The 26,166-nt window shown below is 38.6% G+C and overlaps 1 protein-coding gene across 2 annotated transcripts in view; it reads left to right on the top strand.

Moving 5' to 3' along the window:
- EIF2B3 (eukaryotic translation initiation factor 2B subunit gamma) overlaps positions 1-23,219 on the top strand; it is a 107,230-nt gene extending 84,011 nt beyond the window's left edge. For both annotated transcript variants that reach the window (XM_063297836.1, XM_063297835.1), the window contains 2 exons: positions 12,040-12,143; positions 23,011-23,219. In XM_063297836.1, the coding sequence (XP_063153906.1) occupies positions 12,040-12,143; positions 23,011-23,063 (157 nt within the window). In that variant the 3' untranslated portion in view covers positions 23,064-23,219. The remainder of the gene's footprint in view (positions 1-12,039; positions 12,144-23,010) is intronic.
- The last annotated feature ends 2,947 nt before the right edge of the window (positions 23,220-26,166 follow it).

Here is a 26,166-nt window from a genome sequence, read left to right as displayed (position 1 = left end):
AGAGTAGGCTCTGCAACTGGACAAAGGTTAAAATATAGATGTGATTTGCTTATGGAGTGACTATGACTTGTTTAACAAGTGTGTGAAGACTGCAGCCATGCCTGATGAGTGGAAGAATACCGTTATTGCCTACACAAAGGAAAAGGTAGCAAAAGAAATAGTCTGTTAAGTGTATATGGGAAAATGTTTGGCAGAATTCTGATTGAAAGATACAAGCGAAAAAGAGAAATATTTGTGAACTTCAGTGAAACTTTATGTTGGGCAGGGGATATGCAGACCTGATTTTTATTTCTCAACGGGTAATTGAGAAATGTATGAATGTGAGGAAAATGGTTTGTTGTATATTTGTTGATTTAGAGAAGACTTAGGGTAAATAGGAATGTTTAGTGAGCATATGGAGTTGAAGTTTGGTTCCTGAGTATATGATGGAACAAAGCATGCATGAGAATAAATTGAATGCTTAGCTAATGATTCAACATTAAAAAGGGGGAAAGGCAAAGATGTATGGTGTCCCCTTGTTTGTTTAATGTATTTATGAATAAATGTATAAGAAACACTTGTTATGACATTAGAGTTATGGTAGTTTGGGACATGAATAAGCATGTACCTCTGTATGCAGGCAATGCCATGTTGCTGGCTAAGAACCTGAATGATTTGCAGTGAATGTTAAATTGTATGTTACAGCAAAGTGCTTGGATCTGAAAATTAATGTATCAGAGGTCAAGCTGAGTTTGACAAAGAAAACACTGAATGATTACCAGGTTGTGCATAAATGGCAAAAAATTAAAACAAGTTGAATTTTGCATCATCATTGGATGCAGTGGGAATAGAGTACTTAAGAAGCTCTACAACAAGAAGACACAAGCCAGGAATGAATGGTAATGAATTAATGTGGACTGAGTACAAACATGAGTGACCAATATGTAAGAAGTATGTTGAAATAGCTTGCTCGTATAGAGAGAATGAATGATCAAATTGCTGAATAAATATACAAAGAAAGAGTGAATGGGTCAAGAGGAAAATGCAGATTGGTAAAATATGGAGAAATACAGTCAATGGTATTGGTATAAATGATATTTAGCTATATTTCCTTTCTTTTTTTTTCTTATATCCTTAATTTCCTTTACTTGCTATTTCTTATTTGTTTTCTGCTCTTTGCATACTTTTGCTTACCCCAAAAGAGAATACTATAATGTGTATGATATGTATATTATTAGCATTATGAATATTATCATATATTGTATTCCACTTGTAATAGATCAAAGATCAAGCATCAAAGATCAAGTAAAACAGCTTATTAATATTAATAAAATTATCCAGACATTTAATAAGGCTTTCATCCCAGTCAGATTCTTTGTTTTGCCATTTTCCCATTTCATTTTAAAATTAATTCCATATTTGTAAATGGCAAGTAACAACTGACAATGCATTTTAAATAAAACATATTTGGAATCCTCATAATTACAATTAGTTTTTCATAATTGGTTAAGTAGTTCCTTTTTTTTTATTATTGGTCCATTTCTCAGCTGAGAGAAGCTCTGGGTTGAAAATACAAATACATTATTGTTGAATGTTTTCCCCTCTTCTTTTTTTTTCATATATCAATTTTCATACTGAAGTTTTAGAATTCATATTTTACTTCAATATGGATGTAAACTGGGACTATAATTCTGAGGGAGCCACACTGGATGGGAATTATGGAGTTATGCCCAAGTGTATCTAGAGTGTACTAGATCGAAGAACCTGTTTTACTTATGTGTAAGGTATATAAGTATCATTTTAAATAGTTGATTAAAATATGAACAAAAGATAAATTCATTAAAATATACTTAATCATATTCCAAACTTCTAATGGTAGAAGAATAGCTTAGTAAAAAAATAAAAGTATATGCTAACTATAAAGAGCCTCTTGCCACAGGAGAAGATGTTTTTGTTCGTGCAAGGGATGGGGATATTCTCAAACTTTGCCAATTCTCACTGCATCGCGTATGATGCTGTAACTTAACTTTCTGGTTTGGAAGTTTGAAACAAAGAAGAGGTGGAAAGGCTCCCTTGTATAAGTGGAAACCTATATGTTGTTGTTTCTTCTTTCAATTTTGTAATTTTATTTATTGATTATGTACCATCAGGTCTGTGACAACTCTTAGCAACCACATAGATAGACCTTCTCCAGGAAGATCTGTCACCCACCTGGCCTTTCAGAGAAATCTGGATTAATTTGCTCTGTGATCCATTACTTGTCAATTCTCTTTCTATCCTGCTGCTTGAAAGTCCAACTTTTAATTCCATAGTGTCTCAGGGAAAACCATTGCCTACATGATTTTGATCTCTGTAGGTATAGACATGTCACAGAATCTGAATATATTTTCCAATACCTTTAATGATACCCTACTAAGTGCTAGTCTGTGGTGTGTTTCTTGACTGCTGATTTCTTTATTGTTGATGGTTGTTCTCAAAGGCAGAAGTCCAGTTTTTGATTCCATAAAGTGTGGCTTCATGTTTCCATTAAGGACAATAAGATGTCCTGGGATTCCCATTTTCCTAAAAACATTCCACACCTTGAGGGAGTTGAAGGCCTTTTTACAATCAATGAAGCACATACTGATTTCTTTTGTGGTATTTTTTGCTTTCTCGATTATCCAGCATTCATCAGCAATAATGTCTCTTGCTCATTGCCCTTTCCTAAAACCAGCTTGAACATATGGCATTTCCCTTTCCACGTAGGGCTCCAATTCGTACTGAATGATCCTTTGCAAGCATGTAAAATTAAGGATATGGTATGATAGTTTGCACACACAATTAAGTTTCCTTTCTTTGGTACTGGTATATAAACTGACCTCTTTAAATTTGTTGGCCACTGTGTCATTCTCCAGATTTGCTGGCATAGTTTAGTTAAAACACTTGTTGATTCTTCTTCTGTGGCTTGAGATATTTCTGTAGAAATTCCATCAGTTCCTGTAACCTTCTGACTTGGTAATGACCAGAGTACTGATATAACTTCATCTTCCAGTATTAGAGGTTTTTGTAAAGACAGAGTATCTTCTAGGGTATCTTGCGTGTCAGCTTCTGTACTGTACAGAATTTCAGTATGCTCCTTCCATCTTTGTTTGATCTTCTTTGAATCAGTTACTATCTGCCCATTGGTGTCTTTTAGCTTATCAGTTTGAGGTTGGGACTTTCTTCTAAGTTTGGAGTACCTTTGGAAGGCTTTCCTTGTTTCTCTGTGTCTGTTTTCATCTTTTAATGTCTTTACATATGCTACTATAATACTGCTTCTTGTCTCTTCTAAACAGCTCTCTGAAATTCTTTCTTAAGTTCCTTCCTGAGATTATTGTCTTTCTTGGCTATGCTTCTCTTCTCACCAATTTCCACCACTAGTTCTGACAACCAGTTTGGAGTCTTCCATTTCTGGCCTTTGGCAGTATCTTTTCACATTGATCCTTAACTTAAGAGGTTTCATTCCACAATTCTTCTGGTTCCCTATCAGTGAGGTTCAGGACTTCAAAGTGATTCCTGATGTTTTCCTTGAAAATGTTGGCTATATGTGGGTATGTGCTCAAGATCATATTGTGGAAACCAGTTGGCTTTGTTCTTCCAATTTAGCTTGATGGAACGTATACATGAACAGTTTGCAATCTGCTCCACAGTCAGCCCCTGGACACAACTTCACAGTTATAACTGAACTGTTCCACTGCCTTGTACCAATAATAATTTGATTTCTCTGTACTCCATGAGGTAATGCCCATGTATATAGACATCGTTTTGGTTGTTTGAAGACTGTATTAGCAATGAAGAAAGCATTGAATTGGCAGAAACTGATAAGTCATCTTCCTGCTTCATTTCTGTTTCCTAGGCCATACAATCCAACTATTGTATGTTTTCCTCCTAACTATTTCTAACTTCGGCATTCCATTCTCCAGTCACAAGCTCTACATCTTGCTTGTATGATCTATCAATTTTAGATTGAACTTGATCAGAGAACTCATCAACCTTTTCTCTTCTGCATCAGTGGTTGGAGCATAAATTTGAATAATAGTCATATTAAAGGGCTATCACAAAATCTAATTGCTGCTATTCGATCATTGATTGAAATGTGCTCAAGTATTGCCTTTGCTATAGCCTTTCTGATTATCAAAGCAATACCATTTCTTTATTTTTTATGTCCTGAATATGATCTTCTGACTAAAAGTGCCCAATTCCAGTCCATTTCAATTTGCTGATGCTTAAGATGTCAATGTGTAGTCGATTCATTTCATATTTCACTGTGTTGAGCTTTCTCATGTTCATGATCCTTATGTTCCAAGTTCCAGCTCTAAAACTGTCTTTGCAGCCTCGCATTTTCTTTTCCTTCATGGCAACATCAGCAACTAGACATCCTGAAGGCTTTAATCTAGCCACATCATAAACACCATTAGTACTCTGAAAGATCCTCAGCTCTCCCTCAATAGCATATTGAGTGCCATCTGACCTGAGGGACCCATTATCTGGCACTATATTGTCATTTTATTTTTTATATCCATGTAGTTTTCTTTTGTGTGTTTGTGTTTGTGTGTGTGTGTGTGTGTCGGAATCACCTACCAAGGTGCTTCTGTATAGAAAGAATTTGCCAGTGACGTCACCGTTGTCTGGGGGACACCCGAGAGGGCTCCTTTCATGTCCCTGTTATTTTCCCACCAAAGTGGTACCTATTTATCTACTTGCATTTGCATGCTTTTGAACAGCTAGGTTAGCAGGAGCTGGGACAAGTTGACGGGAGCTCACTCTGTCACATGACTCGCGCTCTCGGGTTTCGAACTGCCGAGCTGCCAACCTTAATGGTCCTCTGACTCAGCATCTTAACCACTGAGCCACTGTGGCCCTGTTTTCTTGGTAAAAATACAAGAGTGGTTTACCATTCCCTTCTCCTACACAGTATGAATTGATTCTTTTGCCTTTGTCACTGAAGTGATCATCCATCTCCAGCATCTTCCTATATTGCTGCTGCCCAGCATAGGTACCTACTTGCTTTAGCTCGGCAAGTGGGATGACCTGCATACCCTGGGTCACCCTGCTACAAATAGATACTCCTGGCATTCACTCCTGGCATTCTCTGCTTATCCCCTCCAGGGGCAGTGGAATGAGGGAACACAGCAGGACTTTCGGGGGAAACTTAGCCACACCCAAAACTTTATTTGCAAAATATGCTGTCTATAAAGTTAACATGATGTCACAGAGGTTAGCACATTGCCCAAAACATACACTCTTAAATCTTTTGCAACTTTGTGATGAGGTGTGCTTTTGCAACTTTGTGATGAGGTTTTCAGTGCTGAAAACTCTAAAATCATGTTTTCTGACTAATCTGTTTCTCTTTAGAAACCATTCCTCAAATATGTTATTGTATAGATGGCTGCTATCAAAGTAGTTACAAGGACTAATAAAATTTAATATTTGTAATTTTATAGAGTTGCAGTGCTCAAATTGAAAATTAGGAGGCCACAATACAAAGTGCTTGTTGTATAAGAATATAAGTTTATTTCTAGCTCTCTACCCTGGATAGTAGGAAAGGACAGAAAGGAGGTTGAAATTCAACAAACATACAATTCTTCTATTGGCAGTCTTTATGGTTTGATTTTCAAACTGTGCACAAAAAGGCATTTGCAAGTAATTTCCAAATGGCTGTATTACAGCTGTCAATGAGTGGAAGAACACCCACAAAATGTGCTTCATTTCTTCAATTCATTTTCTACTCCTGTGGTAAATACTAGCCAAATTGCTCTGTTGTGTGGCAGGGCCATAGTGGGAACTAGAATTATCAATGTGTGCCTGAAATCCTGCATGCAGAGATTGAACTCTAAACTGTTTCCAGCCCTGGTATGCCTCCATTGTCCTGTAGTCAGGGAGGATGTTACTTTAGTTTTGCTAGCTTCCAAAATGAGGGTTGTGCTTTCAATGATTGTTTCAACTCCAACAAATGTGTGCAGTTGTAGCTTTTTTATTCTAGCAGTACCTAACAGAAGAATGATCTGTATGTTTTTATAAAACAAACTGAAAGTCACACAACTTTGACGTAGCTTTTGATTTATTTTTTTAAAAGTTCCATAGACTCAATGTTTTTTAAAAAATGGAGAGGTTATTATATTACAAGCCCTTTCATGACAATTTCAAACTTATTTGCAGATTGATTAGGGTTAGTTTTGCCAATCACAACAAAACGTTGATATAAAAAACTCATGCACAAAAAATATGTAATTCAGGAGTAACTTTAGATATTTTTAATTGTCAGATTTTTGAGACAGCTGTGGCCAATCTCCAGTGAGAAAAAGAGAAATGTTTTACTTCCATACCATTTTATTGGAATTCTTGCACCATATTTTCAGTACATGTCTTTGAGAAGTCCCTGTAACAATTTATTATTTTTAGTGTTTTTTTCTATTTGTGGTTTAAAATTATTATCTCAGTTGAATGAAAATTCTTTTTTTTCCCTTTTACCTATGGAAATACTGGCATTTTATATGCAGCTTTTTTCATGATGTCATCTATAGTTGTTTTGCTGAATGTAAAATTGCTTAGATATCCTTCTCAGAAAGAATAGATATTCACTAAATTGGGCAATAACAGATACTATTAAATTTATGAAAACAAGAAAAGAGCTGAATCCTAATAGCTATCCTGTTGAATGATAAAAGACCTATACTGTATGGTTTCTGCTCCTATACTGCTGAAGGTTTATAATTATGCTTTTTCAAATGATCTTTTTCCAGCTGCAATTTTGAAGGTTGGTAAAGATTTTGCTGATTGTGCAAACTGTCCTCTGATATCCTGAACTCAGACTATGCATAGAATGTATTACGTTTCATTATCTATCCTGTGCTATCAGGTATCACAAAAGGGTAACAAATCTTGAATAATATTATTAATTGATACTTAAGATATACATTATAGAATTTGTAGTGGTGATTTTGTTAGATCACCAACAAAATAAAATAATAATGAAAATAATAATAATAATAATGGTGAATTATTAAATAATGGATTTCCTTCCTACTAATTGGTTTAAAATGTGAACTTTTATTCCTTTGGCCAGAGTTATTTCAAACTGAGTTATCAAGATGGAACTCATCAAGGATTTTTTTTTTAATTTCCTCTTATATTAAATTTCATTTCATTTAACCTGGGCCTGTCTTATTAGGATTTGAAGTACATCCTGGGTATAAAAGTGGGGATGAGCACATATCACTATTATATGCTGATGAAATATTACGTTTTAGTGATAATTATCAATGTTCTACATCAAGATTTATAGACACAGTACAACCATTTGTAAATTATCAGGTTACTGAATTCATTGGAGTAAATTTCAAATACTCCTTAAAAGCTCTAATGTATCTATGGAAATTTGTAAAAATTGTATTTAGTGTTTTAATTTTTAAAATATCTTGGAATAATTATCCCCCCTAATTCTTTGTTTGTAGATGTACATACTTCAAACTTTTTATCACAGATTAATATTTATATAATTGGATCTCAGTGAGTTTATGCAGAAGGATAAATGTTGTAAAAATTAATATTATTTCAATATTTATATATGCAGTAGTGTGATTCCTATGGTAATACCTGTAAGGTATTTCAGATAGATTGATTGTTTACTAAGAAACTTATTATGGGGTCAACCTCTAAGATTTTCTATATCTAACTTACAGTTATTGTATAATAATGAGGGTTTAACTTCCCTGATATTCAGCTTTCTTACTGGACATACATTTTGACTTCTATTTCTTTATGGAATCCAGGTGATCAAAGTCAAAAATCTTAATGGACACAATTATGAAAGTTACTATGGGGCGCCTCTGATATGGCCGAGGCTTGGTTCCTGTTTTTTAGTCAAAACTCTACTTCAGGGTATAAGGCATATTTGGAAAATGTTGGATGGAAATACAACTTTGACCCTTATTGACATGACAGATTTACACATTGGGTAATCTGAATCTAAAAACTGCATCTTTTTAATTCATTAACAGAGATATTAATCAGCTGACCAAGTTTTTAAACCATTAGACTTATTGTGAGAGGCATTCAGATTGTCCAAAATCTCAGATTACAATATATTTAATTCAAACATTTTTGGCTTTCACAGTTTGTTCCAGATGCATTAGCAGTATTTGACTCCTGAATTATCATCAGCACTAAATGTGTTTTGGTTGGATGATTCCAAAGATACAATATTTTGAATAGAATACTAATCATCTGATTGTAAGAGGAGATGACTTCAACACAACTTGTTTTCCCATTTATTGAACACATAAGAAAATATGTATGAACTGGTGGATCAGTGACATTTTTTATCTTGTTGCCCATGTGAGGGGGTGGTTAATTTTCCCGCCATTGCTGCTGGAGCTGTTGGAAAGGAAACAGCTGTCAGTGCAGCAGGAATAAGAAGCCCAGGGAAAGAGCTGCATATTCAGACTTTCCCCCAGAATTAACATCTCAATAAGAGGCTTTGCCAAGGCAACCTGAGCTAGATGACTTCATCATGCATAACTCTGTCTTGTTGCGTGAAAGGAGAGGCTGTTGGCCTAAGATTGAGGCAAGTCCTTCCTGTTCAGAATATTTTTCCCTCTTCATACCATAGACCTACTCTTCCCTAAGCTGTAGGAGATGTCAGTTTGGCTGTGACCATAGAAGACCAGTTTCTAGTGGTATAACAAAGATTGATGTCCTTACCAAAATTCAGTTGCATTTCTGAAGTTTCATGAAATCAAGATTTCTGCTGTGATATTTCAGACTTATAAGGGATGACCTTCCTGGTTTATCAACAGTATTTCAGTGGAAGAATAACCATAGCAACCAATAGGAGGACTTTCACAGAACATCATTCTAGTAATTATAAAAAGTTAAAAAGTAATCCCTTGTTTTTCTTTTTCATCCCCATTGTCTTTTCCTTCTCTGCCATGTCTTTTTAGATTACAAACATGAAGACAGGACTGCCTGCTTTTAATTATTCTGGGAGCTTTCAGATGGAAAATGTGGAGTATTAACATAAGTAGCATTGTGGTTCATCATTATGAAACCCCTGTGGAAGGTCTGCTAAATTATTTTGTAGTCCAGCCAACTGGAAGCCACCCATTAACCCCTTACAGTTCTGAAATGCTGTGCGCAGATTAAAGAACAAGGTTTCTCCATTTCCATGAGGACTAGAAACTCAAAACTGTATCCGGATAGTATGAAACATCATGAACTCAGATCTGTGTGAATAACTGTAGGACTGAGATTTTAATTTTCTATTTCAAGATAGCTGTCCTATTAATTCTTATTTGCAGCAAAAGAGAAGTCACTGCCCACACAGACAATCTGTTTCACTGTTAAACAGCTCCTATTATAGGGAAGTTTTTTTCTAATATTTAGTTAAAATCTGGTTGTCAGCCAGACTTGTTCACTGGTTCTAGTTTGCCTTCAGAGCAACCAAGAACAGCTTTGCCCATAATAGACTTCCAAGTATTAGAAGGCTGCTATTATACCTCTCCTTAATTCTTTTCCTCATGTTAAACATTCACAAGCGTTTGACCGTTTTTAATAGGATTTGTAGACCTCTCACTATCCTAAGCTGTTATTTTCTGGATGTGTCAATGGTATTCTTAAAATAGGGACATCTAGTCATGAACATAGTTCTCCAGATGTGACGCGGCTAACAGAAACGAGAGCAAATCGGTCAGTTGGTGTTATTCGGGGTAAATTACATTTGATTTTCATATTGTGCTGCTAGCTCATTTTCACATTTTCACATAACAATATTTCACATTGTTATCCACTAAAATACCTTAAATCTTCTTAGATATGCTGCTAGGTCTATACTTGTATACTGCATTTGATTTTTTATATCTAAATGTTAGGTGTTACATATTTGTTTAATTTAATCTCATTAGTTTCAATCGATTGCACCAGTCTTCCAAGATCCAATCTTCAGTAATTGTGGTTACTGTCTAGTTCAATAAGGATATTGTAGGAAATATTTGGGTTCTTAATGTTTCAGTATCCATCAGATTACTGATTGCCAGTAAGAGATGATAGAGTTTAATCTGGCAAGACTTATTTTTGACAAACCCATGTTGGTTCCTAGGAATTGATATTTTTAATTTAAAAGTATTTTTCCAATATTTTACATTTATACCCCATCACTTTCAAGGAGCCCCTCATATTTGATATCAGGGTCTACCAAAGTATTTTTTGTTGATGATACTCTCTTTGTAGCCAGCCAGCTGCCCCTTTCATTATTCTTTCCTTATCAATGTTCTAGGAAGAAGTAATTAAAACATGCTCGTGCCTCTAATTCCTTTATTTTCCTACCCAGAACCTCATAAATTTTAGAAATCTTCATAGGCACATTCTTTGTTCCAATATGGATGAGCACTAAAGGATAGTATTCAGCTGTTTGAATTGCTCACATCTTGAACATAGGCACCAGGGAGGCCAAACACCAGTCATGAGAATATGTTTGCAATTTGTGCCTTGGTTCCTTTCACATAGGGACATGACTACCACACTTGTGTTTTTCTATACGGGGTTGAGTGTTTCCGTTAGTGTTCCTTGGAGTATCAGTATTGATTTATTATTTGCCAGTGGTCCAGGTCCACAAGAAGAACCAGGTACTACAATATAATTCCAGTGGCAGAGAATGTCTCCTGACTCTTTTGGCCCTATGTATCATGTTCTTGAATTCTAGAATTTTTGGTATGTCTTTGTTGTCATTTTGTGGCCATTTGGATTTTTGTAGTCCAAATACGGTGGTCCTGCTCCGCTCACTTATTTCTTGCCCTTTGTCTCCTCTTTCTGATTCTCATCTAAAACCTTTCATTCACCCTGTATATGGGGGCATACAGAGGAATGCCTGAATCTCCATCTTTTTTCCTGCAAAAATAGAAAATTGCATTTCCTTGGGAGGTAGTTTACATTGTTCTCAGGCAGAAAAATAAACAAGGTTCACAGTTTGCGGGTCATTGATGGCTCCCTTAATATTAGCGATGCCAGGTTTTCTAAATCCATCTAACAGTTTTCCGCACTTCCTTAAACCTTCCCCACTATATAAAGCTCCTATGATAGTTCCTTCCATCCAAGAAACAGAAATTACAGTATTATCCTAATTATTCTTAGCTGTGAACTACAATATCATGCAAAAGCAACAGGTTTTTCTGGAAGGAAGAAAAATCAAGTGACAGTCCAATTCAGCAGGCCAAATTCAAAACTCCATTTTAAAAATTAAAAAAGATGGTTCAAGTAAACTAGCAATCTAAGGAAGGACTGTATCCCAAAGAGAATTACCGTCATAACAAAACTAAACCAACAGCAGATTAAGCATATTTTTGTCTACATACAAGAGACTCTCCCTTTCCCTGGTTTGGCTGTCTTTATTAATTTAGCAAACAGCAGGCAAGCCTGCACCCATTAGAATCCCTGAACCAGAACATCTCAGCCTTAATTTCCTTGTTGGTTTAACTATTTACTGTATCTCTTCATGGATGCAAAATCAATAGCAATATTTATCCTACTACCAAAGGGGAAAAAAGGAGGAAACTTTGTAAGGCAGGAATTGCAAATAGTAAAGTGTTTTGAGAGTGAAAGCAGCTTTCTTATCCTTATCCTTTTGTGTGCTTCCTTTGTGACACCTGATAGTAGAAACTCTGTCATAGGCTGAGACAGGAGAGGCCTATAAAATTGGGAGAGGGGAAGTAGGTTTTATCCTAACATTGCTCACACAAAACTACCTTATACTAGGTCAAGGTATTTAACCATACCTTCTCCACATGGCTCCCGTCAGGGCAGTCAAAAAGGTCAAAAGGGCAGCTGCAGCTATGTGATTGAAGCCTTGCCCCTTTTGCATGTGCACTGTGGGTGCAATACATGTAAAAGGGGAAGGGCTTCAATTGCGAGGTCACAGCTGCCATCTTGATTTTCTGAACCCCTGCAGACCCTCTGCTTCCCCATCACTTCCTCATACTTGGTTATAATGACGATGGTTGGTTTAATTTCTAGGTTTGTTTTAAATCCTCATTTATCTTTACTTTACAGGTGCAGCCTACAGAACTGTGTTGTGTGCCATCATGCAGTGATAGAGAAAGGAAGTGACCTCAAGGACTGTTTGATTGGAAATAGCCAGCACCTGGAACCTAATTGTAAGTAGAATTTCACCAGGGATTGTTAAAAGGGCTGATACTCTAATCTAGTATTTTTCAACATCAGCAACTTAAAGATGCTGGCTGGGGAATTCTGGGAGTTGAAGTCCACACATCTTAAATTTGCTAAGGTTGAGAAACACTGCTCTAATCCATCTGTGTTCCTGGAATTGTCCTCTGAGGATATGCAAATGAACAAGTATTTCATTTTTAATCCACTCAATAGATTTAATAAGACAGAGCGATTGTAGAAAGCACTGCCAGAAGCAGTGTTTTAAAAGTCCACCCCAAATTAAGATAGTTGAAGCACTTTTGCTCTCCCAAAATTAAATTTCAAAATGACAAAACTTAGATCATGCAGAAAGTAGTAAACGCAAAATATTGGTAGCTAACTTCTTTTACGTGACATTTGAATATTTGCAGAAAGCATGCAGGAAATAAGGTTGGGGTAGATCTTTAAGGAGAGCTTAACTGTTAACACCTTGTCTTATATAGGGTCATATCTCTATAGCTAATTTCAATAGTTTATACCAATCCCTTATAAAAAGATACATGCTATTCAGGCTTTCAGAATCTAGTTTGTGTTCTTTTCACTGAAACCCAGAGGTACACTTGCTGTACCTGTACTTAGCTCAAATGAGAACATGGTTGGGCCAAATTCAAGCATATATGTCTACCAGTGTTCTTTTTCAGCAACCTGGTTTAAGTATTATTGTTAGAAAACTAGGAGACAACCCCTTGACAATCTATGTCAAATCACACATGTACTAGTAAATCAACTTTTTGCCTAATTCTATGCTATGGGTGCCTGGGTATATGAAGTGAGCCTATGCCCAGATGGTATGCTTTGTTGTTTATTCGTTTAGTCGCTTCCGACTCTTCGTGACTTCATGGACCAGCCCACGCCAGAGCTTCCTGTCGGTCGTCAACATCCCCAGCTCCCCCAGGGACGAGTCCGTCACCTCTAGAATATCATCCATCCATCTTGCCCTTGGTCGGCCCCTCTTCCTTTTGCCTTCCACTCTCCCTAGCATCAGCATCTTCTCCAGGGTGTCCTGTCTTCTCATGATGTGGCCAAAGTATTTCAGTTTTGCCTTTAATATCATTCCCTCAAGTGAGCAGTCTGGCTTTATTTCCTGGAGGATGGACTGGTTGGATCTTCTTGCAGTCCAAGGCACTCTCAGAATTTTCCTCCAACACCACAGTTCAAAAGCATCGATCTTCCTTCGCTCAGCCTTCCTTATGGTCCAGCTCTCGCAGCCATATGTTACTACAGGGAACACCATTGCTTTAACTATGCAGGCCTTTGTTGTCAGTGTGATGTCTCTGCTCTTAACTATTTTATCGAGATTTGTCATTGCTCTTCTCCCAAGGATTAAGCGTCTTCTGATTTCCTGACTGCAGTCAGCATCTGCAGTAATCTTTGCACCTAGGAATACAAAGTCTTTCACTGCTTCTACATTTTCTCCCTCTATTTGCCAGTTATCAATCAAGCTGGTTGCCATAATCTTGGTTTTTTTGAGGTTTAGCTGCAAGCCAGCTTTTGCACTTTCTTCTTTCACCTTCATCATAAGGCTCCTCAGTTCCTCTTCACTTTCAGCCATCAAAGTGGTATCATCTGCATATCTGAGATTGTTAATGTTTCTTCCAGAGATTTTAACTCCAGCCTTGGATTCCTCAAGACCAGCTTGTCGCATGATGTGTTCTGCATACAAGTTGAATAGGTAGGGTGAGAGTATACAGCCCTGCCGTACTCCTTTCCCAATCTTAAACCAGTCCGTTGTTCCGTGGTCTGTTCTTACTGTTGCTACTTGGTTGTTATACAGATTCTTCAGGAGGCATACAAGATGACTTGGTATCCCCATACCACTAAGAACCTGCCACAATTTGTTATGGTCCACACAGTCAAAGGCTTTAGAATAGTCAATAAAACAGAAATAGATGTTTTTCTGAAACTCCCTGGCTTTTTCCATTATCCAGCGGATATTGGCAATTTGGTCTCTAGTTCCTCTGCCTTTTCTAAACCCAGCCTGTACATCTGGCAATTCTCGCTCCATGAACTGCTGAAGTCTACCTTGCAGGATCTTGAGCATTACCTTACTGGCATGTGAAATGAGTGCCACTGTTCGATAGTTTGAACATTCTTTAATGTTTCCCTTTTTTGGTATGGGGATATAAGTTGATTTTTTCCAATCTGATGGCCATTCTTGTGTTTTCCAAATTTGCTGGCATATAGCATGCATTACCTTGACAGCATCATCTTGCAAGATTTTGAACAGTTCAGCTGGGATGCCGTCGTCTCCTGCTGCCTTGTTATTAGCAATGCTTCTTAAGGCCCACTCAACCTCACTCTTCAGGATGTCTGGCTCTAGCTCACTGACCACACCGTCAAAGCTATCCCCGATATTGTTATCCTTCCTATACAGGTCTTCTGTATATTCTTGCCACCTTTTCTTGATCTCTTCTTCTTCTGTTAGGTCCTTGCCATCTTTGTTTTTGATCATACCCATGTTTGCCTGGAATTTACCTCCAATGTTTCTAATTTTCTGGAAGAGGTCTCTTGTCCTTCCTATTCTATTGTCTTCTTCCACTTCCGCGCATTGCTTGTTTAAAAATAATTCCTTATCTCTTCTGGCTAACCTCTGGAATTTTGCATTTAATTGGGCATATCTCCCCCTATCGCTGTTGCCTTTTGCTTTCCTTCTTTCTTGGGCTACTTCTAGTGTCTCAGCAGACAGCCATTTTGCCTTCTTGGTTTTCTCTTTCTTTGGGATGTATTTTGTTGCCGCCTCCTGAACAATGCTGCCAACTTCTGTCCAGAGTTCTTCCGGGACCCTATCTACTAAGTCCAGTCCCTTAAATCTATTCTTCACCTCCACTGCATATTCCTGAGGAATATTCGTGAGCTCATATCTAGCTGATCTGTGGGTCTTCCCTAATCTCTTTAGTCTGATCCTAAATTGTGCAAGAAGAAGTTCATGGTCTGAACTACAGTCAGCTCCAGGCCTAGTTTTTACCGACTGTACAGATGTCCGCCACCTTTGGCTGCAAAGGATGTAATCAATCTGATTTCGGTGTTGTCCATCTGGTGAAGTCCATGTATAAAGCCGTCTCTTAGGTTGTTGGAAGAGAGTGTTTGTTATGCAGAGTGAATTGTCTTGGCAAAATTCTATCAGCCTGTGTCCTGCTTCGTTTTGTTCTCCCAGGCCATACTTACCTGTAATTCGAGGTGTCATTTGACTGCCCACCTTAGCATTCCAGTCTCCTGTGATGAAAATAACATCTCTTTTAGGCGTGTTGTCCAGTAGGTGCTGCAGATCCTCATAGAACTGCTCTACTTCAGCTTCTTCAGCATTTGTGGTTGGGGCGTATATTTGGATCACTGTGATGTTAGATGGCTTGCCCTGAATTCGAATTGAGATCATTCTGTCGTTTTTGGGGTTGTATCCAAGCACTGCTTTAGCCACTTTACTATTAATTATGAAGGCTACTCCATTTCTTCTGTGGTCCTCTTGTCCACAGTAGTAGATCTGGTGGTCATTTGATGTGAAGTGGCCCATTCCAGTCCATTTCAGTTCACTGACGCCCAGAATGTCTATCTTTAATCTTGACATCTCACCAATAACTACATCCAATTTGCCCTGGCTCATAGATCTTACATTCCAGGTTCCAATGGTGTGTTGATCCTTAGAACATCGGATTCGCCGTTCACCACCAGCACCGTCGGCCGCTAACCGTCCTTTCGGCTTTGAGCTAGCTGCGTCATCACGACTGGGGCTAGTTGAGCTCATCCTCTGTTCCTCCCCAGTAGCATTTTGACCATCTTCCAACCTGGGGGTCTCATCTTCCGATGGTATACCGACATATCTCTGGTTGTACTGATCCATTTAGTTTTCACGGCAAGAATACTGGGGTGGGTTGCCATTACCTTCCCCAGGGATCGCATTTAGTCTGACCTCTCTGTCATGACCTTCCCGTCTTGGGTGGCCCTTCACGGTTTAGCTCATGGCATCATTGAGGTGCTCAAGCTCCAGCACCACGACAAGGTAACGATCCTTTGCGGAGAGATGGTATGCAGCCTGCCAAATTACACAGCACAGCCTTAGCAATTTCTGCCTAGTTTCATTGATCAACATGATGCCCTGTGTCTGGATCTAAACAGCTCATGCTAGAATCAAGGTGGAACAGAGTTATTCAAAATAAAAGCTTGCCCACAACAGACTTATTTTAAGAATGAAGTGCATTTCTTCATTACATTTCAAGGAGTGTTGACAACTGTCCCATCTGAATTGGTGAAACCCAGTTTGACAAAGGACAGCTGTCTAAACTATCTGCTCTCACCCGGGAGCTTTGTAATGAATATCTGGGGTTGGATGTACTCCTTTGCTTAGGTGTGGACCTATGAGAAAACTATTGCAGAAAGTGGTTCATTGGGGGGGAGTTGCTTAACGTTTTTTTTTCCCCTCGAGCTATGTGCTTCTAAGGTCTTCAAAATTTAATGGAAAGACTGGCTGGATTTGTATATACACTGTATTTACTCTTATTGCAGAAGTATTTACACTGCATTTTGTCATTTAATTTGGACACTAAGGCATTTAACTCTCCAGGGTATGAACAAACTCTGTACAGGATTTTTTTGTGTCTTCATTTGGATGTTAGAACCAATTTATCCCTGAACTTGTGGGCCTGAAAGGGATGGGTAATATTTTAAAGCAATCAATAACATCTTTTTTGATATCTCCATTCAATCGTGTCCAATTCTTTTGAGACTGCCTGGACCAGCCCCTGCAGTTTTCTTGGCAATGTTTTTTTTTTTTCCAGAAATGGTTTGCCATTGCCTCCTTCCTAGGATAGAGAGAAAGTGACTGGCCCAAGGTCACCCAGCTGGCTTCGTGCCTAAGGTGGGACTAGAACTCACAGTCTCCCGGTTTCTAGCCTGATGCTGGAGAGAGAGAGAGAGATGAATGATATTAATTTTTATTAATTTATTATTTATTTTATTAAACAAATTTATGTAAGAAATATCTTAGGTTGAAAGCAATCAATAACATCTTTTTGAAATTCTGAGAAAGATAGACACACACACACACAGTCCCCAGGAAGTCCAGCTGACTTCATCATTTCCTTTGATATTGTCCTAGTCACTATAGTAAAATGCACTGTGTCTTGCTTCTGTCACCTGGATGTCTTTTCACATCCCATCAAAGTATAGCTTGTTTCAACTCCTCTTTCCTTTGCTTTAAACACTGGCTTTCAAAAATAATCTAACCTTCTTTAATCCTTAAGATTTAATATAGACCTGAAAGATGCTAATTCAGGAAAATATAAGCCTAGCATTACAGAGTAATTTGTTTGGTGGCTGAGCTATTTTTAGAGCTAGAAGGAACTATTTTCTACCTTCACTTTCTTCTGCTACAGAAGTACTTAGTTTTTCCTTCTGTTCATTGTATCTCCATCATATACCCCATACATTTTTCCATCCTAATTAAATATTTGGTGACTTCTTTTCCCTTATTTCTTCATCTTTTTCCCCTCTGGTGTACAATGTCTTAAAATTGTGAGGCATCAGCAGTTTTGATTGTCTTCATATAAGCCAGGAACAAAATGTAATTACCTTTGAGGCTTCCACTGGATTTTTTTTCTTTTTTTTTGGTTTAAAATATAGCCAAAATTCAGAATCTTCCTACTTAGCTAGTTTCTAGTACCGCAAAACTGTAGTATTATGTTTTATTATTCATTCATTTTATGTTTAATTAAATTCAGTTCAGTTTGCCATTTTACCATCTTCTCACTGCAAACTCTCATTTATATTCTGATACATATTTCTGACCCTTCTTTTCTGTGATGCTGAAACACTGCCTCCTTAAAAAAAAAGTGTCCAGAACTGTGAGTGTTAATACACCCTTTGTTATATAATCATTTTTGAAAGTGAAGATCTAGGGTCTTTTAAAAAGAAGAAATGCTGTATATTGTTCTTGTTGCTCATTTGATAAGTTGCTTTATTATGGCACTGTAAGTTTTAAAAAAGATATAATAATCAAGATACATTGATGGTATCCATAGTTATATATGTTCTGCTATCTGCTTCTATAAAATATATAGTTACCTGTTACATTATGTTTAATCAGATTTTCTTTAGTTAGTAGCTGTCAGTAGTCTTAATCTAAATTCCAACAGAAACCATACCCAGGCTGCTTGTCACCTAGAGATTTAAAATTCATAATTCTTCTGTAATAATGATTATCCTTTAGTCAAGAGGTCAAGAGAAAGCAACTTTGAATGCAGAAGTCTATCCTGGATTAGAATCCACCATAACAGGAAACTGTTCTGTGTGGCCTGAGATTCTTTGTAAACAGCCTATGTGAGTCAGAGACCTTGTTGTTAGCTGTCCAAATCATCATATGACATTTGTATAATAGCAACTGTGCATCTGGAAGGTCTTAGAAATTTAACTCTAGGGAACTGGCTGTGTACATGAAGTGGCATCTGTATATGACCTGACTCTCTGATTGTATAAGAAAACCCTCTTGCCAAGAATCTGCAGTCCCATATATCTCCTGTTATTGCTTCCTACTTTCCCTTCCAAGATGGGCTCAGGAGCCCTTCAAATGCATGTATCATATATGCATGTGAAAGTACTAACAATTAGTGTTTTCCCAAACCACCAGCTTTTATGCTTTTTAATGACTGCAGAGCTTTGCTGTACAACTTGCTCTTCCCTTTCTCTGCCATGACTTAACTTAGAAAGTTCCTCGCAAATGTAACTGGTTAGGCAGACAAGATGGAAGTGGTTTTGTTCTAGTAGTTCAAGAGACACCTGTGAGAAGGCAATGTAACATAGGACAAAGAAAAGACATTACAAAAAATGTAAGTTATCTTCTGGGCTGTAAAGAATTCTTCCTAGTTCAGTAAGACTCTTCAGCAAGCAATCTACTTATTCAATCTTTTATAATTGTAAAAAAGGTGTAAAGGAGATTTTTTTTGTGCAAATATCTTCTGTTCATTCTTTTTACCTTGCTACCACTACAGTTTATTTTAAAATCTATGCACAAGTACCCCTTATGTTCAGCTACATACACACACAGATGTTCATATGCTTTTTATCTGCAAAGCAGCATTCAAAGGAGATTACCACATTACAAAATAGTACAAACCCCCCCACATTAAAATACAATATTTAATTATACTTTATAAAAGTGACGGCCTTCAAACAATTACAAATACAAACACAAACTATAAGTGATAGAATACAAACAATTAAAATCAGGAGCCAGAAAAAAACTTGTCGTAAACAGCAATGTTTCAGTGACTGTTTAAAAAACCCAAAAATTATCCGTTTTATGTGATCCTTTTTTTTTTTTGTTTGTTATCCCGCCTTTATTAATTTTATAAATAACTCAAGGCGGCGAACATACCTAAATACTCGTTCCTTCTCCTATTTTCCCCACAACAACAACCCTGTGAGGTGGGTTGGGCTGAGAGAGAGTGACTGGCCCAAGGTCACCCAGCCGGCTTTCATGCCTAAGGAGGGACTAGAACCCACAGCCTCCTGGTTTCTAGCCTGGAGCCTTAAGGTTTACCTGCTCCTATTCTGAAGATAAACTTATGGCTGATCAGCATGGGCAATTCTGCAGAAGATATTAATTCCTGAGTGGCCATACAGAGAGAAGCATTTCCCCTAGATAGATGTAGGCAACTGATATCACAGACTACATCTCCTAGAATCCCTGCTGGGTGAAGATTATGGAAGTTGTAGTCCAAACTATCTGGAGTGCTGTAAGCTATAGCCTAGTCAGGCCAAGGTGTTAGAGCTTGTGGGAAAGTGTCTTAAATACAGAAGCATTTTCCCTCTCACAGTGGGCTGTATGAAAGTGCCCCTTGAAACAAAACTCTTTTTCCTCTCTCCTCTCTAGCATGTCCAGCGAGCTCCCTACTCTGGTTGTTCTCCTAAGAGAATTGCTTCCCTTTCCCTCTGTCCTGACTTGTAATCCTTGGAGAGGATTAAGCCTCCAGTTTACCCTGGCACCTACTGAGTGTTCCCTTCCTAACAAAAGAAGGGACATATCAGCCCTTCAGTAGACAGAGGCAGTGCTCTTCCTCTCTCCCTTTCTCAGCTTTGACAGGTACGGGAGGCAGTCTGGGGCAGCCAATGGTTGCTGTATCCATTCTTTCCTCCATGAGATTTACAGCATATAGATACCATGTCAGAAGTAGGGGAAGCTGCGAAGTTCAGGTTTTGGAGCAGAGCCAGCAGTTTCCTGCTCTAGTTAGAAACATGGGTATTTTATTCCTCATGTCCATGGAAGCTTATTCATCTGTTTAAATCATGTCTTTACTGCTTCCCAATAAAGGAAAAGTGGTTTACAATTAAAAGTTAAAGTTAAAACAATAGGTTAAAACAGTTAACAAAAACATACAGTAAGCCACTGTATAAAACAATGTATAAATGGAAAATCAAATCAACCAGATAAACATATAAGTAGAAACTTAAACCAAAAGCAGCAATGAAAAATTAAAAATTGTGATAGCACTAACACGTTGTTAAAAGGCTTGGGAGAATGAAAAAAAGGCTTTGCCTGGTGCCAAAATACACAGTTAGGTCTGGCTGGTTTAAGCATCAGTCAGGACTCACTATGGTTTTATACAATGTTTTATGCAGGTGTGTTCAAAGGGAGCCTGACTATCAGCTGATAGTCAAGCTGTTTTTGGATGTGGGTTTAGTGCTGTTCTGGAAGCCAGCAGGCATGTGCAGGGGAGAGGGTGGCATCGTGCCATGAAACAGCAGAGAAGAGGTTGGTTCTCTTCTGCCTCACCACACAACCCTGCACCACCACCACCATCATTGCGGGTCAATTGCTCTTCAGGAGGTTGATCCAGGTCCCATCAGTATAAGGGTTTGGCGTGGATTGAAGAAAACTAAACTTTCCTATTGGCCTGGAAGGCAGGGGCCAGCAGGGTGGGGCTATGTCCACACCAGCCTCAACTGGCCGAAGAGTGATGAGTTGATCCCATGCCCAGCAGAATAGTTGGTGAAGCGTGTCAGATTGTACCCACCATAAAACCATCATTGCTTGTTGATTTGGTGCAAGTAGGAAAATGCCCAGAGTTCCATCCACTGTCAAGATAAAGTCTATGAATGGAACACCTCCTTGCCAGAGGTCCCTGCCGTCTGTGTTGACAAGCCTGTTTCCTTTCTCTCTCCCAACCACTCTCTCCCTTACACTTTTCTTGCATCAGCTCTTGGTGTCTTCAGAGCTCTTGTGCTTTCTATTACCTTAATGTCCATTAGGGTAATAGGGACCAGAAGAATTGCTCTTTGCGTGGGTTCAAGCCACAACATTTATGGAGGTGCATACATGATCATGCCCATGTCTGCATTTCTTTAGCTTCGTCCCCATGTTCAACCTTCTGTTTCTTGTCAAATGTTATTATTAAAAGTATCTCCAGCTTTTAAACACTGTTCATACCAGTGTCTCTCGACCTTGGCAACTTTAAGATGTGTGGACTTCAACTCCCAGAATTCTCCAGCCAGCATAGCCAAATCTTTTGGCAGTGGTATATAACAGAACAGTAATTTAGTGCCGGGTACTGTACTCTATTTTATTTTAAAGGATTTATGAAACAGTGTATGTAATTGAGTGAGCAAACTGAATGCTTTCTTGAGCCCCTCAGGGCTGGAACTTCGTGGTGGTCCTGGGTTTTGGCCCCAGCCCCTTCTTCTCTTCCCACACACTCCTTCTCTTCCTCCTCCTCCTCCTCCTCCTTTATAGCTTAACTTTACCACCACCAGCAGCAATCTGTCTGGGGTTAATTGGGCAAATAACAAGGAGATGCTTTCATGTTCCCCCTGCCCCCCGGCAGTTTCCTCAAGGAAAGATGCTGCCAGAAGATTTCTGCTACCCATTGGAGGGAAGTGCTGTCATTAATATCCATTACCACGTTGGAGTTTGTTGGAACGGAGTCATTGTTCTCCTCATGTTTGCTCAAATTGCACAGTTATTTACAATGCTGTAGAATCCCCAGCCAGCAATTCTGGGAGTTGAAGTCCACATAGCTCAAAGTTGCCAAGGTTGAGAAGCACTGCTGTAGTCCATAGCCTGCGAGAGCTCAAATTTTTTATAAGCTGTTCTCACCTACATTTTCCAAGGAGTCTGCTTGTTCCTGCACTCCCTGTAATAAGTAGCACCTTGTCTAAGCCATTCAGGTGGGAGCTCCTGGGACCCATGTGCCAGGCAATCCTGCCTCCCTGACATTCTGCTCTGCTTGGCACAGATGCTCTTGGTCTGAAACAGTCACGCCAACAAATTCTGGGACAGTTTTGAAAGTACCTTCTTTAATCCCTCTTTTCTCTGTGGTTTGAATGCATCTGTAGCCCTGCCAATGGCAAATAAAAGACAGCCCGGTCAGAAAGTTTCTGAGGAGGTGGAGAATTTGTAAATGCCTATCTGGCTCTGAGAACAGAATGAAGCTAGCTGAAAAAGTGTTGCCCCTCAACCAGGGGTTGGAAACTCCTAAAAAGTTCTTTTCTTTCAGCTAATTCTGGGCCCACTTCCACATAGGGCTAATCCAAGAAGGTTGAACAGCGCTTCAGTCTGGAGAGCACCACCTTCCCTTTATGCTTGTGTGATTCTGTACCTGCCAGTAAAAACTGCTTCTCCCACCCCAGCTGTGTTACTTGACTGCATTGATACAGAGTTGTGAGTTTTCTCATTAGAGCTTTGTAATCAGGTGTTTGTTTCAGATTGGAATACCTTATTTAAGCCTCTCACTTTACCGCATATTCTCTTCTGGGTCACATTGGACAAAGCATGACTTTTAAACTTTCCTCTCTCTGAAGTGCTACCTTTTCTTTCTCTCTGTATTGCAGCTAAACATGTAAATGAAGTTATTATGGGCACTGAACAGCTGATGGAAATCTGAGTCTGGCAGAACTGAAGAATGGATTTCTGGCAGCCTGAACCAGTGGCTCAGCTGGAGATTCTGCTACATGAATTTCTCCTGGCATCACTGATGCTGACAGCCATTCCTGCTTCGACTTCTTCTTTACCCGTTAATAAAGAAATATTTACAATGGCATCTGTCTTTCTCCTCCGTTTAACTAGTTCCCCACTCCTCTCCTCACTGACACGCAGGCTGCTTTTCAGAGGGTGGTATTGGTTCCTCTAAATCCAGTGAATGCACTTTGTTGCCAGCCAAGCTAAGAGCAAGGACCACACAGATTGTGTTCTGCCAAAAGAACAGCTGAGCCGAAGCATCTTCAATGGAAGTGCCAGCTCTCTGAGTACCAGTAATTAGAAAAGGAAGGTAATACATGATGATTCAACTTTGTATACGAAGTTAAAAAAACATTAGATGAGGGGGGGGAAGAGACATAGTAAAGGTGATGAAGAGTCAGAAGAATACTCTCTACTGCATCAGTTTTGACTGTGAATGCCTGCTTATCTTTTTCTTGAATGGAAGTAGTTACCAGCTTCTGTGGTCTGTAGTTCCAAAAATTATTGAACAAACTATCCCAATTATATTTAAAAAACTGTCTGAAAAAGAGGAAAATACTGTAGACAATATGCATGTGTAAGCCAACAGTGAGTGTTTTAGTTTTTGCCAAAAATATATAATGAACGCCTGTTCATTCCAGCTTGGGACAAGCGCATAACAGCACAGATTGCCATTATCTGATCACCATTAAGCGTGTCCTGACCACTAAGGCAATTACTTGTGGCTTACCATTGGCTTTTGCACAGCCTTTCTGAGATCACTGGGTCAGTTTGGTAGTTCTTGCGACCTTGAACTCCACTGTATACAAATACAAACTAGGTAGTGATGTTATTGAATCCATGACCTTATCTTTTGGGCTGGGGGCTAATGCGAGAGACAGACTTTGATCCAAATTACATTTATAATATTTTTGGCCAAATATTAAACATACAGAGTAATTGTTTAGATTTAAAATATTATATTAGAGCACATTTTACACAGGCATTCTAATACAATAATTCTAATCATATGTGAGTTAGATTTAATATTTTATTTATAATAAAATTATATTCTATCTTTCTAGTCAAATGTCAGTAATAGGCCGATTAGAAGAAATTAATGAAAAACAAGAACGAGCAATTTAAAATATGCCTGAAGCATGATGAACTAAAGGTTCTGGGAAACACACAGAGTTTTCCCTCTTCCTAAAATGTTTGGCTTGCAGGAATCTGTTAAGCAGGAATCTAAAACACATACCTGCACATGTAAAGGCCTCCAGCTATGGCCCAGAGGTATGCTGGTTCATTTTCATTAGTCAGTGTGATAAACATCTTCCTCATCTTTTTCCTCCCAGAGGGGATAATTTTTTGTTTCTTTGTTTCGCACAGGAGCGTCAAAATTATAAACCAGCCCTGCCTGCCCAGCCCTTCATAAATGAAAAATAAACCACATTAAAGAGCTGGCTTAGAATGGGAAAATGTGATGCAGCAGCTGTCTCAGATGTGTGTATGTACTCAAATGTAACACATACTTGTGCTACATTCTGGCCCAAATTAACCCCACAAGCTTCTCTGGTGCCTAATTTGCATGACATTTGTTAAGTGTGTAAAATTACAAATCTGCAAATCTTACCAGGAAAAGAAGTTCATCAAATTAAGTTACATCCCTTTTTTTATTCAGCACTCCAAAGCACTCTTATATTGGACTTCTCATAAAGGGGACGCGGTGGCGCTGCGGGTTAAACTGCTGAGCTGTCGATCGAAAGGTCGGCGGTTCGAAACCACGCGGCGGGGTGAGCTCCCGTTGTTAATCCCAGCTCCTGCTCACCTAGCAGTTCGAAAACATGCAAATGTGAGTAGATCAATAGGTACCGCTTCGGCGGGAAGGTAACGGCGTTCCGTGTCGTCATGCTGGCCACATGACCCGGAAGTGTCTATGACAACGCCGGCTCCAAGGCTTAGAAACGGAGATGAGCACCGCCCCCTAGAGTCGGATTCGACTGGACTTTACGTCAAGGGAAACCTTTATGACCATACTGAAAAAGAATATTGTCACATGGGGGTCTTGATGTTTTCATAACCAGGATGTTGTTATAAAACATGAGGTCCGTCTTAAATTCAGACTAATATATTGGGTGATGCCCTACATATCTCAGTTTACAAAATTAAGGCCCTCACTCATGCTTTTTAAAATTTATTCTCTTGTATCCCACTTCACACTGGCAAAATGACCTATGTCTAATTCCGTATATTTGGTGATTCAACACTTATTGGTTGAAATAGCATCATACAATACATCATACAAATTTATTGATTGAAATTTGCATCATACAATGCAAACACACACACTTCTATTAATTTTACTAAGAAAAGATGTGATTTCAACAAAACTGCCATCCACAGATGATGCAAGGAGTCTATCCTATAAGTATCTGGGCCTGAGAAAATATAAATGGAGTAGTAAACCTAAAGAAGGTGCAGGGGCTGAATCCAGGCTAAAGGCTATATTTAGTTTGTCATCATTGGATGAATGCTTGGAATAGAACTATCAAGGAGAAACTGCCAGCCCTGATGTAATCCCTATTCTCCATGTATTAGGAGGGTGGAGCACGATGGCTCTTCTGCCTCCACAAAGGAAGCTAGCATAGTTTTTGTAAGGACTTTTTCTGCAGTGACTTCCCACGTCTGAGAAGACATTAACATCCTGTCTTCGTGCCCTTATTTTGTAGTATGATGAAAAGCCATTAGAAGATGAAGTGTGCAAATGAGAACCAAGGCCCTTAATCCATGCTCTCTACTGCTTGCAAATGGTACTAACTTTTCATTTTTGTCTTTTATAACCCACAGGTGTTTGGGGCAAGATAAAAGTAGATTATCAAAGCAAATATTCACCTTTGATGTAGACATCGTGTGTGGCAGTACTGCAATTATGAAAAATAATTCCAAATAATGTTTTCCCTCAGAATTACAGAATAGTTGCTAGGAATTTAACCCTCAAAGAGTCTGACAGTAAGAATCTGGACCCTGTTCTGAACTAGCATCTTCCTACA

This window comes from Candoia aspera, chromosome 3, assembly GCF_035149785.1.
Source record: "Candoia aspera isolate rCanAsp1 chromosome 3, rCanAsp1.hap2, whole genome shotgun sequence".
Lineage (NCBI taxonomy): Eukaryota > Metazoa > Chordata > Lepidosauria > Squamata > Boidae > Candoia > Candoia aspera.
The sequence above is the reverse complement of the archived record's forward strand: the minus strand, read 5'-3'. Positions and strand labels throughout refer to the sequence as shown.